General features: G+C 43.0%; 1 protein-coding gene across 1 annotated transcript; it reads right to left on the bottom strand.

Moving 5' to 3' along the window:
- Positions 1-858: 858 nt before the first annotated feature.
- On the bottom strand, positions 859-8,081 carry LOC116881594 (pepsin B-like). The gene is made up of 9 exons (XM_032881459.1): positions 8,013-8,081; positions 7,410-7,566; positions 6,077-6,194; positions 5,463-5,581; positions 4,592-4,791; positions 3,186-3,308; positions 2,342-2,489; positions 1,373-1,471; positions 859-1,144 (listed from the first exon to the last, which is right to left on the bottom strand). The coding sequence occupies exons 1-9, from the start codon at positions 8,066-8,068 to the stop codon at positions 992-994; spliced, it is 1,173 nt and encodes a 390-aa protein (XP_032737350.1). The 5' UTR covers positions 8,069-8,081; the 3' UTR covers positions 859-991.
- Between the last annotated feature and the right edge of the window lie 9,372 nt (positions 8,082-17,453).

Raw genomic sequence — 17,453 nt, 5'->3', positions numbered from 1 at the left:
TACGTGCCCTCCTTAATGCCCATCACCCAGCCACCCCCACCTCTGAAACCATCAGTTTGTTTCCCCCAGTGCATAGTCTCATAGTTTGTCTCCCCCTCTGATTTCTCCCCCTTCAATTTTCCCTCCCTTCCCCTATGATCCTCCATGATATTTCATATATTCCACATATAAGTGAAACCATATGATAATTGTCTTCTTCTGGTTGATGCATTTCCCTACGTATAACCCCCTCCAGTTCCATCCACACTGATGCAAGTGGTGGGCATTCATCCTTTCTGATGGCTGAGGAATATTTCATTGTATATATGAACCATATCGTCTTTATCCATTCATCTGTTGAAGGGCATCTCGGCTCCTTCCACAGTTTGGCTATTGTGGACATTTGCTGCTATGAATGTTGGGGCGCATATGCTCCTTCTTTTCACTACATCTGTATCTTTGGGGTAAATACCCAGTAGTTCAATTGCTGGGTCATAGGGTAGCTCTATTTTTTAACGTCTTGAGGAACCTCCACACTGTTTTCCAGAGTGGCTGCACCAGCTTGCTTTCCCACCAACAGTGTAAAAGGGGAACCCTTTCTCCACACCCTCACCAACATTTGTTGTGTCTTGTTAATTTTTGCCATTCTATCTAACTGGTGTAAGGTGGTATCTCACTGTGGTTTTGATTTGTATTTCCCTGGTGGTCAGTGATGTTGAACAGTTTTTTCAGGTGTCTGTTAGCCCTTTGTATGTCTTCTTTGGAGAAGTGTCAGCTCATGTCTTCTGCCCATTTTTTGACTGGATTATTTAATACAAGCAGAATACAAAGAAGACATCTAGAAGGATCAGTAAAGATGTTTAGAGATTCTTAGTTTATTACTTGAGGGAGTATGATTCTAGTGCACAGAGGGATCAAACTAGTCTAATAAAATGCTGCTGTCAGCCCAGAGAGACAATGGGGCAATCCCAGAGTCTTGCTGGGAGGGAGGAAACAGCTGCCTCTTGCTAGTCTACTTAGAAAGGGCAAAACCCACCCTGTTGACAGCCAAGTCGAAGACAGTATAATATTCCCTGAGGAAGACATCTCCCAGAATCCACAGGGGCTGTCCATTGGAGGAGGGCAGGTAAGTGACTTCAATCCCAAGGGTGCAGTAGCCATTGTCCTGCAGAGACCAAGGACATAAGGATATAACCAGGTGCATGGAGAGGCCTTTCCCCACAGGTACCTCCCACCCTATATTCCACAACACCTGTGGGGTCCCTGGCTTCTTGTTCACCCTCAGCCCTATCACTGGTGACTCTCCATAGGTGCTCAGATGTGAGCTGGGACATGGAACAGCTGTTTAGACCCATCCAATCCCATTTCCCTGGAGCCTGGGGTGCATACATACATTGAGGACATAAGTAGAAGGAGGCAGAGGTAATGGGGTCCCACTGATGACGAAGGTGATGGTGGGCAAGCTCTGTATGGAGTTGCAGTTGACCACAAGCTGAGAGAGAGGAGAAGCAGAGCTGTAGAGTGCCAGGAGGCTGGGGGCCCAGAAAAAGGGCCCAAGTCTCCCATTCCCTGTGAGACTCTCTTCCTGACCTGCCAGCGAGATTGGTTGAGAGCATGGAAGGCAAAGCCTGATTCCCAGGTACAAGACTGACCAGAAGCTTTTGCTTTCCTGGGCCTCCTTGGACACATCTCAGCTCTGAGATTTTGGTTGTACTGATATGGCCATAAGGAGTCAGGCTCATTCCAGAACACAGATTTCTATTGCCAGAAAGTCCCACTTACAGAGAAGAAGCCTGGGCACATTCAGTGTGAAACACGCTCTCACACAATTCATATCCACAGTAGTGTGCACCTATCCATGTGCTCAAATCACTCACACACACACACACACACACACACACACACACACACCCTGAGGTCCAAGATTTCGTCCGATTAACTAGACTCTTGCATGCAGGAGGAGCAAACTACAGAAGCATATTTAAGGGAACAGGTTTGGGCACAGGAGGTTGCTCAGAGTAAAAGCCAAAGGAGTATTCCTAGGGAAGAAGGAAACCCAAGTGGACTGGAGAAGTACAATATGCCTGACTCTGTTGTGTACAGTCAAATGACAGTGGCCACGCCAAGGTGAGAGGTGTTCCTCGGGCCTGCAATGGAACAGCCACCCCTCCTGACAACCATTCGGCCCATACTCACAGTTGGGGTTGGTATTTTCCCCCTGCTTACCCCTCCTTGACTGAAAGGTCATGATGTGTACCCACCTGATCTGACCCACGAGGGCTCAGTTCCCCCCACAATACACCTCCTCTTGTGCTGAGGTTGTGTGGATATACAGAGAAACCCTTGGCTTCTGGTTACTCACATCACCATTCTGAGCCTCCAGAGCTCCAGTTTCCTTCAAGAAGGAGCCTATGAACTGCTGGGGAACAGCTAGCACATAGGTCCCTGTGTCCACAATGGCCTGGCAGCCTTGGGAGCACAAGCCAGTGGCTTGGTTACCGACAAGAAACCTGAGGAAAACACCAGTAGAAGAGAATCAAGTTCCTCTGCCACAATCATGTGCGATGTCAACTGATAAGTGGTCATATGGTCTTGAATAAAGGCCAAAGAAGTGTATCTTTAATCGGTGGTGACGGAGATTTCCTGAAGGCTTGGAGTGTAAAAGTAACTGATTCATGGTCCTGAGCTCTGGGAGAAGATATGCTTGGACTAGAATTTTGAAATTTGTGAAATGTGTGACTTTGGAATCGTTACTGAATCTCTGAGCCTTGATTTCTCTATCTGCACAATGAAATACACTACTGAGCATTTTACAGTGTTTAGTGGAATATACATACAATAATACATATAAAATATTTAGCACAGTATCTGGCACATAGAAAATATCAGTGATAGCTGTTACTTTTACTGATGAAGGATTTGTTAAAGATTGAGCTACTTGGGACAATGAAGCTTCCAGGAACAAAGACATGGATTCACAGAAGCCAACGAATAACCAACCTGCTGACATGATAAGGCTCAGTGATAAGTCAGAAAGTTCATTCAAGAGCTAGATGCCAGAGTCTACTGAGCTCCAGGAACAATCAGCCTGAGGGTTTGCTGATTCTTTCAGAAGTGTGTGCCAATGCAAGAACAGGAAATATTGCCACACTGGAGGAACATCCTAGAGGTGTCCATAATCCATAGGAATTTCCCCCTGTACTTACTCATCAATGTCAACCTGCCAGTACAATTCCCGAGTGACTGGAGCCCAGACAATCTCACCAGAATAAAATTGGGAGTTTGAACCTCCCAGGATGAGCTCCCCACCATACTCATAGGTTGGTTGGCTGTGGAGAAAGGGAGAGAAGCATGAATTCCTACAATACACATGATCAGGCATCTCCTTCCTCCCCTCTCAACATCCCTCTCTTCAGACACACAGGAACCACAGGACGAGGGGTCTTATCTTCTGGTCTGCTCTTTAGACTCCACCAGGTTCAAGGCACAAGGGAGAGGAGACTTCTCAGAGGAACTCTCAAGAGCAGAGAATTGGAAACACAGACCTTGTCCATAAAAGAGGAGACATAATTGAAACCATGCCTCTGAAAAGAGACTACAAAGGCATCCCAGGGAAACCCTCCTAGAGACAAAGTCAGAACAAGAAGAAACACCTCAGGGGTACCTAGAATGGGGTCTGACAGAGTGAGATCTCCTGTGTTCAGGGAGGGGGATGCTTTTGTCATGCTCAAGTTGGTAACTAGACAGTGTTAGGGGATTCAGGCCTCTTCTGTTCCCTACCCTGGCCCAGTAAGTAAACTTTTCCATGAAAGTTCAAAGCCAGTAGAGTAGGAAATGTACTGGATCTGTGACCAAGATACTTGTGTTTGAGTCATGGCTTCATGCCTATCAGACTTTGCTCAGTATTGACCACCTGTTTAAGCCTGCATTTCCTCAGTGGAAAAATTGGGTTAATGAAAAGATTTTTGAGATGTCATGTGAAGTAATAACTACAAGTACTCTTTGTAGAGCCAAAGATGTTATTACAAATATCATTTATTGTAATTATCTTTATTATAAATTTGATTTGACTGTATTAGTAAGTAATCATGTGGCTTGTTCTAAAGCTCTACAGCTATGCAAATCTAATGCAACAATGTCCACATTTACTAATTATATCTTAGAGGACTGTAGTTCATTTAAGGAAAGGGTCATCCTATAGCTGTGACCTAAATTAATATTCTTCTAGTGCAGGGGCACCTGGGTGGCTCAGTGGGTTAGGTGTGTATCTTTGGCTCAGGTCATGATCTCAGGTCATGAGGTCCAGCCCTGCATCGGGCCTCCCTGCTCAGTAGGGGATCTGCTTCTCCCTCTCCCTCTGATCCTCCTCCCTGCTCATACCCTCTCTCTGTCTCTCTATCTCTCTCTCAAATAAATAAACAAATTCTTAAGGAAAAAACTCCCCTAGCGCATTAAAATAAAATTCCCACAAAAATGTAATTATGGATTTTCAGAAATGTGTGAACATCTTGTGTCAAGATATGTTAAAATCTTGGCCTTGTCTGATATTGACTTGCTGAAAGCTCCTACATTGCTTCATTTGCTGAGACCTACCCAGGGCAAGGGTGCTCACCGAGAGAAGTAGAAGCTGAAGATGGGCTGGGTGAGCTGGCCTTGCTGAAGCATGCTCTCCATGACTGTTGGGCTATTCCCCACTGCCAGGTCGGGGTAGGCCATTCCGAGGATACCATCAAAGTTTGCATAATAGAAGGGGTTGCTGGGTTCAATCTCACTCAGACCAAATAGCTGGTTCTTGATGACGATGTTCTGAACCTGGGACAAGCAGAAAGAAAAGATTAACAACTCGGGTGGACAAAGTCTTCCCAGACTTGGGTGCCCAGGTAATAGAATGTACACTTTTCTAGCGGAGTTGTCTTCTTTCATGCTTAGTTCAACCATGGGTGGGGTCTGGAAGATGAAGGGATTCAACATCACCCAACCATATATGGCTTGGAAAGAAGAGTGTGGGTGTTGGGGAAGCAGAGGCCATTGCGTTCTGGAGTTAGAGTGTCCACTTCCATGGACAGTGAAAGGACAGTGGATGATTTTATTTTGAATAATCTGTGTGCACAAATGACATAGGAAATGTGGGTGCTTGATGTAAAGAAAAGAAAATAGTGAAAGGAAGGTCTTCAAATACCTACAGTAAAATCATGTGGAGAAGGAAGCAGATGTGCTCCATGTGGTTGCAGAGGCAGCTTAAAACCAGGGAGCAAAGTCAGGGGAGGCACAATGTAAAGAGCTCCCTGCAGTCAGGACTGCTGGGGAAGCAATTCCTGTCTTGGGAGAAACGTTTTGATTAAATGGCCTTTAGCATCCTTTCCAAACATCAGTTTCCAGGAATTTGTACCTATTTAGTAATCATGGGTCTCTCTGAGTGCTTTATGCTCTGAAAAAGGGGCGCCAAAGAGCAGACCCACAGAAGAATTGAGAACAGCACTTACATTCACAGTGTCATATCCCAGGAGCACAGTCAGGCTGCCACTTCCATAACAGAGTGTATAAGTTTGCCCATTGTTTCTGTAGGTAGAGGAACTGCTAGGATTGAACGTGTTGTGATTGGCTATGCAAGGATAGAATGGAATGTTAAGGTCAATACATTTTCCAAAATACTTGGAGGACACTTATCCTTGATGGTCTGAGACCATCAGACGAAGCCTGGGATTGGGCTTCAGTCTCAGATCCTTTTGCTAAAGATAATCTGTAGCCACAGAAAAGTCTGACCCCTTAGGAAAAAGATGTCATCCCTTCCTTCCTTTTCCTGAGGGATGGCTCAATCCCCTCCAGGAATTGGGGCCTACAGGAGAGAGCTGAGGAAAGGGAACAATGTAGAAAAGAATGGAAGCCTTGGTCTATTTCTGCTATCTCTCTCCAGAACTGTAGCACCAGTGAAATGTAGACCAGAGTAAAGATTTCCAGATGGTCTGAATTTAAGGAGGCTGAGATCATGGGTATGCACCAAGAACTCTGGAATTGGATGCTGAGATTGTGCTCAGTCCTGACTCTGCCCTGCCCTCTGCTCCTCTCCATGGGTGGGTGGTAATGGTGGTATACTCACAGCAGGCCTGGCTCTGGCAGTAGGTAGAGGGCACCCACAGGTTGGAGGAGCCTGTGTCAAAGAGGACCAGGAAATTTTGTGGTGGTGTCCCAATGCTGATCTCTCCAAAGTAATAAGACTGCAAAGAAAAGTTTTTCATTCTCATTAAGCAGACAAATTTTGTCCTAAGGATGGGGAAGAAGCTGACTCACTAGAAACCACATTTTGGCAAAATCATTTTCTTGGGGTATAAGTAGCTTCTCCTCCAATGGGCTCTTTTTCCCATCTGGAGCCATATTTCTCTCAATATTCCCCATTTTCATCCCCAATTGCAAGACTTTGACTGGGTGAGAATTAATCTGGCAAGCCAATCTCTTCTTCCAAAATCATTTTCTACTTTGTATCAGGTGATAACTCCATGGATTTACCATTCTATGCCAGAACATGCAAAGTTGGAGAACTAATCACTTTTTCTCCATTTCCAGTGTCCATCCTCCCTCCCCACATCTCTCTCTCTCACTCTCTCTCTCGCTCTCGCTCTCTCTCTCTCTCTCACACACACACACACACACACACACACGCGCGCGCGCGCTTCTTTCTTGTCCAGTGTTAGATATTTCTCCACCATTCTCTTCACTCTGGTCACACAGGAGCTAAGACACCAGGAAGTTTAGAATGAGAGGTAGCATGGAAAGCAAGAGAACTTCACTGAGACAGTTTAAGTTTTAAGTGAATTAGTTTTAAGTTTAAGTTCTAAGTGAATTCAGGCCAGTTATGTCACTTACCTGCCTCTTCTTCCACCAGCTACAGAAAGTGAAAGTCGAAATAGATATGTAGGGTGGCTTCTAGATCTGACACTCATGTAACATCTCACTAAGCACAGGCCATAGGACACCAGTGTGTTGAGATGCCCTGAGCAGACACTGCAGCCTCGAGAACACTCAAACACTTGCTCTGAGTACCAGTGTATGTTTCCAAATGGGGAGATATATGGTATCTGGAGCCACTGGAGATTTGCCTGGCAGCTTTGTATGTGCTTTCCTTCTTTCCCCTGCAGCCCATCCCTGGGACTTCCTTTGGCTCTCTCAATTGACTTCAATATGGTCACTGTGAATCTCATCACCATATAAATGGAGCTTTAGAGAGTGAGCCAGTAATGGGAAGAAAGAAGGAAGGAAAGGGAATACTGCAGTTTTAAGGGGTACCAACTCATAACTTACCCAGATACTTTCCATAGAAGGTGAGACTTAGGTTTAGTAAAAAGTCCAAAATCAGGGCAGATGAGAGGTCTAAATAAGTATCCAAGAATGGTTCTTAGCCAAGGGATATGGACACCACCTCCCCCTTCACTTACATTCAGGTAATTGGTGAAGGGCTCATAAGCAACAGCATCAGTATTGTAAAGATACTTGGCACCTGGGTCGACCTTTGGGTGGTTCTTCAGGAATGTGTCTAGTACACCCCGCTCTTTCATCACCTGGCAGATGGACTTGCCTTTCTTCAGAATGATTCTGCAGAGATTAGGGCAAACAAAAGGAGTGAGCTTCACGTTCTCCATTAAAGCAATTCCTTCAATGATCTGGTCTGGAGTTTTCAAATCTCCTTAGCACTCTGAAAATCCACTGCAACATATATTTGGGTTTTTCTACTTACATATTGTTTCCACAGAATAAATTTCTGTTTATCTGAAGTCCCTCCTATAAACTTGGGACACGAATCCTGTTTCCCTCTTTCTTAGCCAACACAGCACCAATCTACCCTTACACACACACACACACACACACACACACACACACACACACCACATTCATGCATGCATGCATGCATGCATCCATCCATCCATCCACCCATCTATCCATTTATCCATCCATATATCCATTTTAAGTCATGGTTCCCTGGGTTTTCAGTTAATGGTACCAAGACACAAAAAGATCTGCAGCTAAATCCTCATACATACCTTTCCACACCCTCTGAGAGGTGTAGACAAATCAAGACCAAGACCAGGATCTTCATGGTGCTGATTTTGGTGGCCTACACACACAACAAGACACAGTGGTGCACTCAAGGGTTGGGACACACAGAGAGAGATTGGGTCTCTCTTTTATACTCTGATCTCCCTGCACTTTTCACCTGTAGGCACATGGTCTTTTTAGCCTTGTACCAACCTGTGCCCCTACACATCTATGGATTCTGTTTGTTTTTCCTCCTGGCAAGAATTATGGCCTTTAATATACACTCTGTAGTCAAGGAGTTATTAGTGACTTTGCTGATGGAATCCAAAGATTAGGATGTGATAGCAAATGGGAAAAGCACTGGAGACAAAGGATCCTGGTGCCCACATCTACTGGAAAATGGGTGCTGGCACTTTCTGCCAGAACAATTGAACAATTTGTTCTTTGGCTCCAAAGTCCATGTGCTTTTGGAGATTTGCAGTAGACTCTCCAGTTCTTCTTCTCCTTTTCCTTCCTGTTCCTCTCATCAGACTCCTCTGTAGTCTTCTGATGTGATTCTCATGGTCCATGACACTCTGATCTTTATTTTCAATTTCTTAGTTCACAATTAGCCAACATATATGGATTGTCTACTCTGTGCTTACCTCTGTACTAAGCTCTGGGAGTACAAAGAAAATTCAGAAATGTTCCTCCTATGAAAAGTCAGCATCCTGCCTAATGACTGACACAGAATCTGATTATGAGATGATGTGATCACTCTAGCATCCAGATGTGTGTTGAATGAATGAGAATGATAAGAACAGTATTCATAAAGCAAGCAGAGACAGGAAGTGACAGCTCCTGTGGAGGCATGGAAAAGCCTTTAGAGAAGAGGTAACTTGAGTTAGGATCTTCCTGGTTGGTAGATGAGAAAGTAAGGAAAGTGGAAAAGCCACTGGAGGCAGAAGCAAAGCCTTAGCAATGGCACCCAGAAGTGCAGTTGGTGTCATGGAACACTGTGACCAGTATGGCCACAAGAGCACTTCTCAGCATGGCTCTTCACAAGCTAAGACCCATCCAAAGGACCTGCACTGGGTCTGCACAGTCCTCATCATGCCACTTAGCTCTGGAAATTATTTTCTACTCAGGTTTCCGTTGCAAATGAAAGGACTATAATGCTAAAATAAGAATACTCTTGGTTCTACAAAACTACATTAAAGTAGCATGTGTTTAGTATCCACAAATTTTAACTTCTTATTTTTATTATTTTTTTATTATGTTATGTTAGTCATGTGTTCCAAGTTTCATTGTTTGCATATAACACCCAGTGCTCCATGCAATACGTGCCCTCCTTAATACCTGTCACAGGGCCAACCCATCCCTCCCTCCTCCTTAAAACCGAGTTTGTTTCTTGGAGTCCAGTCTCTCATGGATTATCTCCACCTCTGATTTCCCCCCCTTCATTTTTACCTTCCTTCTTCTATTCCTATTTTTACCTTCCTTCCACATTATTCCATATGTTCCACAAGTGAAACCATATGGTATTTGGCTTTCTCTGCTTAACTTCACTCAGCGTAATCTCCTCCAGTCCCATCCATGTTAATGTAAAAATTGGTTATTCATCCTTTCTGATGGCTGAGTAGTATTCCGTTGTGTATATGGACCACATCTTCCTTATCCATTTGTCTATTGAAGGACATCTCTGCTCTTTCCACAGTTTAGCTATTGTGGACATTGCTGCTTTGAATATTGGGGTGTTTATGGCCCTTCTTTTCACAACATCTGTATCTTTGGGGTAAATACCCAGTAGTGCAATTGCTGGGTCATAGAGTTGCTCTATTTTTAATTTTTTGAGGAACCTCCACACTTTTTTCTGAAGTGGCTGCATCAACTTACATTCCCACCAACACTGCACAAGGGTTTCTCTTTCTCCACATCCTCTCCAACATTTGTTGTTTATTGCCTTGTCAATTTTTGCCATTCTAACTGGTGTAAGGCGGTATCTCAATGTGGTTTTGATCTGACCTCTTTGGTTAGGTTTATTCTAAGGTATCTTATGGTTTTTGGTGCTATTATAAATGGAATCAATTCTCTAATTTCTCTTTCTACAATTTCATTGTTAGTGTATAAGAAAGCAACTGATTTCTGTGCATTAATTTTGTATCCTGCCACATTACTGAATTGCTGTATGAGGTCCAATAATTTGGGGGTGGAGTCTTTTGGGTTCTCCACATAAAATATCATGTTGTCTGCAAAGAGAGAGTGTTTGACTTCTTTGCCAATTTGGATACATTTTATATCTTTTTGTTGTCTGATTACTGTTGTTAGGATTTCTAGTACTATGTTGAACAATAGTACCAAGATTGGGCATCCTTGTCATGTTCCTGATCTTAAGGGAAAGGCTCTCAGCTTTTCCCCATTGAGAATGATATTCACTGTGGGTTTTTCATAGATGGATTTTATGAACAGAGATAGAGGAATGTTCCCTCTACCCATATACTCTGAAGAGTTTTAATCAGGAAAGGATGCTGTATTTTGTCAAATGTTTTTCCTGCATCAACTGAGAGGATCATGTGGTTCTTCTCTCCTCTCTTATTAATTTGTTCTATCAGATTGATTGATTTGCAAATGTTGAACCACCCTCGCATTCCAGGGATAAATTCTACCTGGTTGTGTTGGATAATCTTTTTAATGTACTGTTGGATTCTATTAGCTAGTATCTTATTGAGAATCTTGGCATCCATATTCATCCGGGATATAGATCTGAAGTTTCTCCTCTTTGATGGGGTCTTTGCCCAGTTTTGGGATCAAGGTAATGCTGGCCTCATAGAAAGAGTCTGGAAGTTTTCCTTCTCCTTTTTTTAATTTAATTTAATTTATTTATTTGACAGATAGAGATCACAAGTATGCAGAGAGACAGAGACAGAGAGGAGGAAGTAGGCTCCCTGCTGAGCAGAGAGGCTGATGTGGGGCTCCATCCCAGGACCCTGAGATCACGACCTGAGCCAAAGGCAGAGGCTTAACCCACTGAGCCACCCAGGCACCCCTCCTTCTATTTTTTGAAATAGCTTCAGGAGAATAGGTATTATTTCTTCTTTGAATGTTTGATAGAATTCCCCAGCGAATCCAGCAGGTCCTGGACTCTTGTTTTTTGGGAGATTTTTTGATCACTGCTTCAATCTTGTTACTCGTTATTGGTCTAGTTAGGTTGTCAATTTCTTCTTGTTTAAGTCTTAGAAGTTTATAGTTTCCAGGAATTCATCCATTTCTTCTAGGTCGCTTAACTTATTGGCATATAGCTGTTGATCATAATTTCTGATGATTGTTTCTATTTCCTTGGTGGTAGTCATGATATCTCCCCCTTTCGTTCATAATTTTATTACTTTGGGTCCTTTCTCTTTTCTTTTGAAAAAATCTAACCAGTGGTTTATTGATCTTATTAATTCTTTCAGAGAGCCAGCTTCTAGTTTCATTGATGTGTTCTACTCTATTTCTGGTTTCTAATTCATTGATCTCTGCTCTAATCTTAATTATTTCCCTTCTAGTGCATGGGTTAGGCTTAATTTATTGTTGATTCCCTAGTTCTTCAATGTGTAAAGAGAGTTGTGCATTCAGAATTTTTCTTTTCTCTTTCTTTCTTTTTTTTTTTTTTTGAATGAGTGAGTCTTGGATGGCTATGTATTTCCCCTTTAAGATATTTTGCTATATCCCGTAGGTTTTTGGACTGACGTGTTTTTGTTCTTATTGGTTTCCATGAATTGTTTAAGATCTTCTTTCATTTCCTGGCTGACCCAAACACTCTTGAGCAGGGTGGTCTTCAGTTTCCCAGAGTTTGAATTTCTTCCAAACTTTTTCTTGTGATTGAGTTGCAGTTTTAAAGCACTGTGGCCTGAGAATATGCGGGGAATAATCTCAGGCTTTTGGTATTGGTTGAGACCCGATTTGTCACCCAGTATGTGGTCTATTCTGGAGAAAGTTCCATGTGCCCTTGAGAAGAATGAGCATTCTGTTGTTCTAGGGTAGAATGTTCTGTATATATCTATGAGGTCCATGTGGTCCAGTGTGTCATTCAAAGCTCTTGATTCGTTGTTGATTTTCTGATTAGATGATCTGCCTATTGCTGAGAGTGGAGTGTTAACTTCCCCTACAATTAACATATTATTATCAGTGTGTCACTTTATTTTGATAACTGTTGGCTTATGTAATTGTCTGCTTCCATGTTGGGGGCATAGATACTTGGAATTGTTAGATCTTCTTGTTGGATATACCCTTTAAGAATGATACGGTGCCCTTCTGTATCTCTGACTACAGTCTTTAGTTTAAAATCTATTTTTTCTGATATGAAAATTGCTACCCCAGCCTTTTTTTGCAGTCCATTGGCATGAAAGATGGTTCTGAATCCCTTCACTTTCAGCCTGGATGTATCTTTAAGTTCGAAATGAGTTTCTTATAGACAGCATATGGATGGGTCCTGTCTTTTTATCCAATCTGCAACCCTCTGCTATTTTGTGGGAGTATTTAGGTCATTCACATTGAGAGTGATTATTAAAAGATATGATTTTTATGGTCATCATGCTGCCTGTGAGGTCCTTGTTTCTATAGATTGTCTCAGTATATTTCTGTTCTATATCACTCTTGGGTCTTTCTCCTTTTATAGAACCACCCTTAATATTTCTTAGTGGTGACATATTCTTTCAGCTTTTGCTGGTCTTGGAAGCCCTTTATATCTCCATCCATTCTACATGACAGCCTTGTCAGATAAAATATTCTTGGCTGCATGTTCTTCTCATTTAGTACTCTGAATATGTCTTGCCAGCCCTTTCTGGCTTGCCAGGTTTCTGTGGACAGGTCTGATGTTATTCTGATGTTCCTCCCTCTGTACATAAGGAATCTCTTCCCCCAGCTGCCCTTAAGATGTTTTCCCTGGCTTTAAGATTCATGAGTTACATTATTACATGCCTGGGGGTCAGTCTGCTCTTCTTGATCTTGGGGGTATTCTCTCTGCCTCTAGAACACAAATATTTGTTTCATCCCCCAGGTTAGGGAAGTTCTCAGCTAGGATTTGCTTAAATCTATCTTCTGTTCCTCTCTCTCTCTCTCTGTACCTGCTCAGGGATTCCAGTAATTCTGACATTGGAACATTTCATGGCATCATTTATTTCTCTAATTCTGTTTTCATGGATTCTAAGCTGTTTGTTCCAGGCCTCCTCCTGATCCTTCTTTTCTATCAATTTGTCTTCTAGATCACTAATTCATTCTTCTGTCTCTTACCCTAGCTGTCAGAGTATCTAGATTAGATTGGATCTCATTGATAGCATTTTAAGTTCTGTCAGATTAGCTCTCACTTCTGCCCTTAAAGAATCTATGTTGCCATTAATGGTTCTCTTCAACCTAACTACTGTCTGCATAACTGTTACCCTGAAGTCTATTTCTGACTTCTTGCTTATATCCATATCCATTAGATCTGTGGAAGAGGTCACAGTCTCTGAAGTTTTCCTATGTTGGGGGTTCCTCCTCCTAGTCATTCTGGTGAGATGTGGTTGAGGGAATGTACAGATTCCAAACTATTGACCACAACCCTAGCAAGATGCACCTGTTTTATAGGGACCTTAGGGTTGTCAGCCTCTTGTTCTGTCTTCTAGGGGAGGGGCCTGTCACCCTGTTACTCAGGCAACCTTATTTGGTCAGAGTTGCCTTGCCCCTGTGGGGCTGGGGGGAATGGACTTAGTGAAAACTGGTTTGGGGGCCTTTGGTTCTCTGGTGGCTTTCCCTGGTGGCTCTCTGTGTCTTTATTTATTCATTTATTTATTTATTTATTTATTTATTTGACAGACAGAGATTACAAGTAGGCAGAGAGGCAGGCAGAGAGAGAGGAGGAAGCAGGCTTCCCGCTTAGCAGAGAGCCTGATGCGGAGCTCGATCCCAGGACCCTGCGATCATGACCTGAGCCGAAGGCAGAGGCTTTAACCCACTGAGCCACCCCGGCCACCCTCTCTGTGTCTTTTTAGAGAGTCAGAGCAGAAGTGACCATATCCAGTCCTCTCTCAGAACAGAGAGATCGCAGTCTGTTCTCCAGAAAGTCCTCCAGACCACACTGATTCCACTTTTGTCTGTGCTGCTGAAAACCACAGCCTCCTGGGTTGTGCGCCCCATAGCAGCACTCCTAGCCCTCACTTCCAGGTCCAGGCAAGTCTCTGCCCTTTATGCGTCTAAAACTGCCAGCAACCCCCAGTTCACATGAGTGCCCCCATAGCTCCAGGTTTCAGTTTGGGGGCTTCCCTTAAGACCTTTCCCCATGGCTACCAGTCTGCAAGTCTGTGCCTGAGCCACAGCGTGGGATGCTTTTGAGCTCCTATGTTTTCTCACCTTCCCACGCTGGTGCTTATGGTGGCTCCTTCCTCCTTCCGTCTATCTTCTGATATCTGTCTGCAGAATCTGCTCCCCTCTTCATACCTCAAAACCAGCCACCAGAGGTATTCTGTTGGTATAGAACCTCATATATCTTCTTACATCTCAGGCTGATTTCATGGGTGTTCAGAATGGTCTGGTAGCTATCCAGCTCAATTCAGGAGACTGGTTGAAATAGGGTCCCCTACTTCTCCACCATCTCGGCTCCCTCCCCCCTGACCCACATCTTACAAATTTTTCCACAGTATTTAACTTCTGTTCCATCAAACTATTTATTATTAAGCCTCATACTGATGAAGCACGCCATGGAGCATCTGGATCAAACTCTTGGAGCACAGTAGTAGGTGACTACTCTGGCATGACTTGTTGGTGAGGTGGACCTCGTATGCCATGTTAAATAACATGGACTTTATTCCTTAAGCAATAAGGAGCCATTAATTTGTTTTAATCAAGGAAATGAAACACTTAATGCTTTTTATATATCCTTTACTAATGTCTAGATTGTAGCCTTCTAGAAGCATGTGGTGAAAGAAGTCAGTTTACAAAATGACTCCCTACATAAAGTTGTAGTGGGCACAAGAGAAGTTACTGGAACTTTGTCATGAATCTGCCTTGAAGCCTTTGAGCTATACACAAACCCAAAGAGTTTCCAATTTCACATGCATGATCTAATATTTCTTTATAGAAAGAAATTATTAGAGGGAAACTAGAAGATCTACAGAAGATATGCTTATATCTACAACTCCCACATATCGACCTTGGACCAGACACATATTTCATTTAACCATTGTAACAACCCAAGAAGCTGATTTAACTTCCCCGTGATCACATAGTTAACCAAAGGCAGAGCTGAGACTTCAGGTCCCGTTTGCCTCAACTCAACCCGTATCTCAGCATAGCCTCCTCCTCTAAGCCTGGGGTGCTCATGCTCTCTCTGCCTCAATGTGCACAAAAATATCAGCTTTAAGGATAATGACAGAGATTTACATGTGACTTTCTGTAGAAAGGGATTCTAACATGTTCTTCCACTCCTAGTTGTCCACTGCCTGCCTAGAAAATGTAACCCTGCATGCTGCTGCCTCCTGGTGGCAACATTCCTAACTTCACAGAAACAGAAACAGAAACCTTTCATGGCACTCTTCAAAAGTCTAATGAGAAAGTGACGAAAGCTCCTAACATCAAGTCCACAGCTCACTTTCCTCTGTGGAGACGACTGGTGCCTGCTCATTAGCTACGCCCACTGAGCCTGTGTCCTGCCCCCTTGTCCACCCACCTACAATCTGCCAACCATTCCTGGGACTTGTCCAGCACACATGTGCGTCTCTGACCTCTTGTCAATCCCTTAACACTGCAGGCTCTCTCACTGCACTTACCAAGTCTTCTCTGCAGCAAGACATTAGTACATAACCTCTCTGAGTCTGCTTCCCCAGCATGAGATGCCATGCCTGTGAAGCATAGAGCAACCACTCGTTTCTATTAGAAACAAATCGTGGACTACTTGTCTTCTCTCTCCCACTGGGTTTAAAGTCTTGTAGAAGCCTGGGTTCTGAAATATCACCCACTGTGCTAAGCACAGTGCCTTCTACCCAGAATTATCACTCAGGATTATCTACCAGGAGAGGGAAGAGGGTAGCAAGATACACAGTCTTCCATCCCCACTTATTCAAGGGGTGCTCAGGGACCTTCTCTTCAAGGTAGTCAGTGTATTAAGATGTCATTGCTCTAGCCCTTTCCATTGGTGAAGGCAGGAAATACATTTTTGTATACACATATTTCTGTATCAATCTCTGTATGAACTAATCCATAAATATTTTTAAAATCATGATTTCCTGCTGATACATCTGAATCCAACACCCCAGGGTTCATTCTTACCTTTCCTTTTTTCCTATCTGTAACTATTTCTCTGACTGTGAGAAACATGGCTCTTCTTACCCACAGTATGTTTCCTTCTGTGTTTAATTCTGGAATACACATAAGGCAGTTTCAGAATTGCTAACTTATATACCTATAAACAGCAAATTTTCTAGAGTACTGTATTTGTTCATAGTTCCTTTTGTCTTTAGCTTTTCAATATAGAGGCAAAATGTTATTTTCCAAAGTTACTAAGGTTAGTTCTTTCCTTCCCTAATTCCTTCAATGTGATTATGTTGTTCTTGTATTTTTAATACAGTTAAATACATTTGTTACTCTTTGTATTTCAATTTTGGGTTGATTTTATTTACTTTTGTGGATCATGTGAAGCATTTTCGTGGTTCTAAATTCCGAATTACACAAATATGAGTATTCAGGTAAGTATCAATCCACCCTTCCCTGGTAACCTGTCCCTAGTCTCCCATTCTTTCCACTATATCTCCACTCAACTCCTACAGGTACCAAACTCATTGTTTCCCTGTTTATCCTTTCTGTATTACGTGGGCACAAATGAGCAGACACATGTATTTTCTGTCCCCTTTTTTCTTACAGGAAAGGTAGGATACTGTAGATGTTCTTTTGTGCTTTTGTTCTCTTGACAATGTTATAGCTGCTGTTTAAGTGATGTGCTTAGATGACAACACCAGAAGTGTGATTGTAAATATAGAAAAAAAGAGAGCCAGAGAAGAGACTTGGTGCTCCCCAGCATTAAGCAATCAGGGATGAGAGGAGAAATCAGCAAAGAATACTGTGAAGAAATGACCAGTCAGGTAAAAACAAAAGCTGGAAGCACAGTGAAGAAAGTGTCAAGGAGGACAAAGTGACCAAGTGTGTCAATGCTGCTGCTCTCTCAAGGAAGGTTGGAACAGAGACTTGGCCACTGCAATGAGCAGCATGTGTATCACCAGGGACATTGGCAAGAGTAGTTCTAATATACTCATGGGAGCAGATGTTCCACTGGAGTCAAAAAGAGGATTATAGGAAACTGTGCTAGGAGAGAGCCTGTCTCTGACCACCCATGAGAGGAGTAGTTGTGCAAGACAGAGAGGGAAACACATAATCCACATTGAAAAAAACTGGCACTGGCTAGACACAAATTTCCTCTTTCCAAAAAAAAAGCTGTAGGGGAAAGTGAACTTGAAAGGTGG

This window comes from Lontra canadensis, unplaced genomic scaffold (assembly GCF_010015895.1).
Source record: "Lontra canadensis isolate GAN:19392208 unplaced genomic scaffold, GSC_riverotter_1.0 scaffold75, whole genome shotgun sequence".
NCBI lineage: Eukaryota > Metazoa > Chordata > Mammalia > Carnivora > Mustelidae > Lontra > Lontra canadensis.
This window is presented reverse-complemented; position numbering and strand designations above follow the sequence as displayed.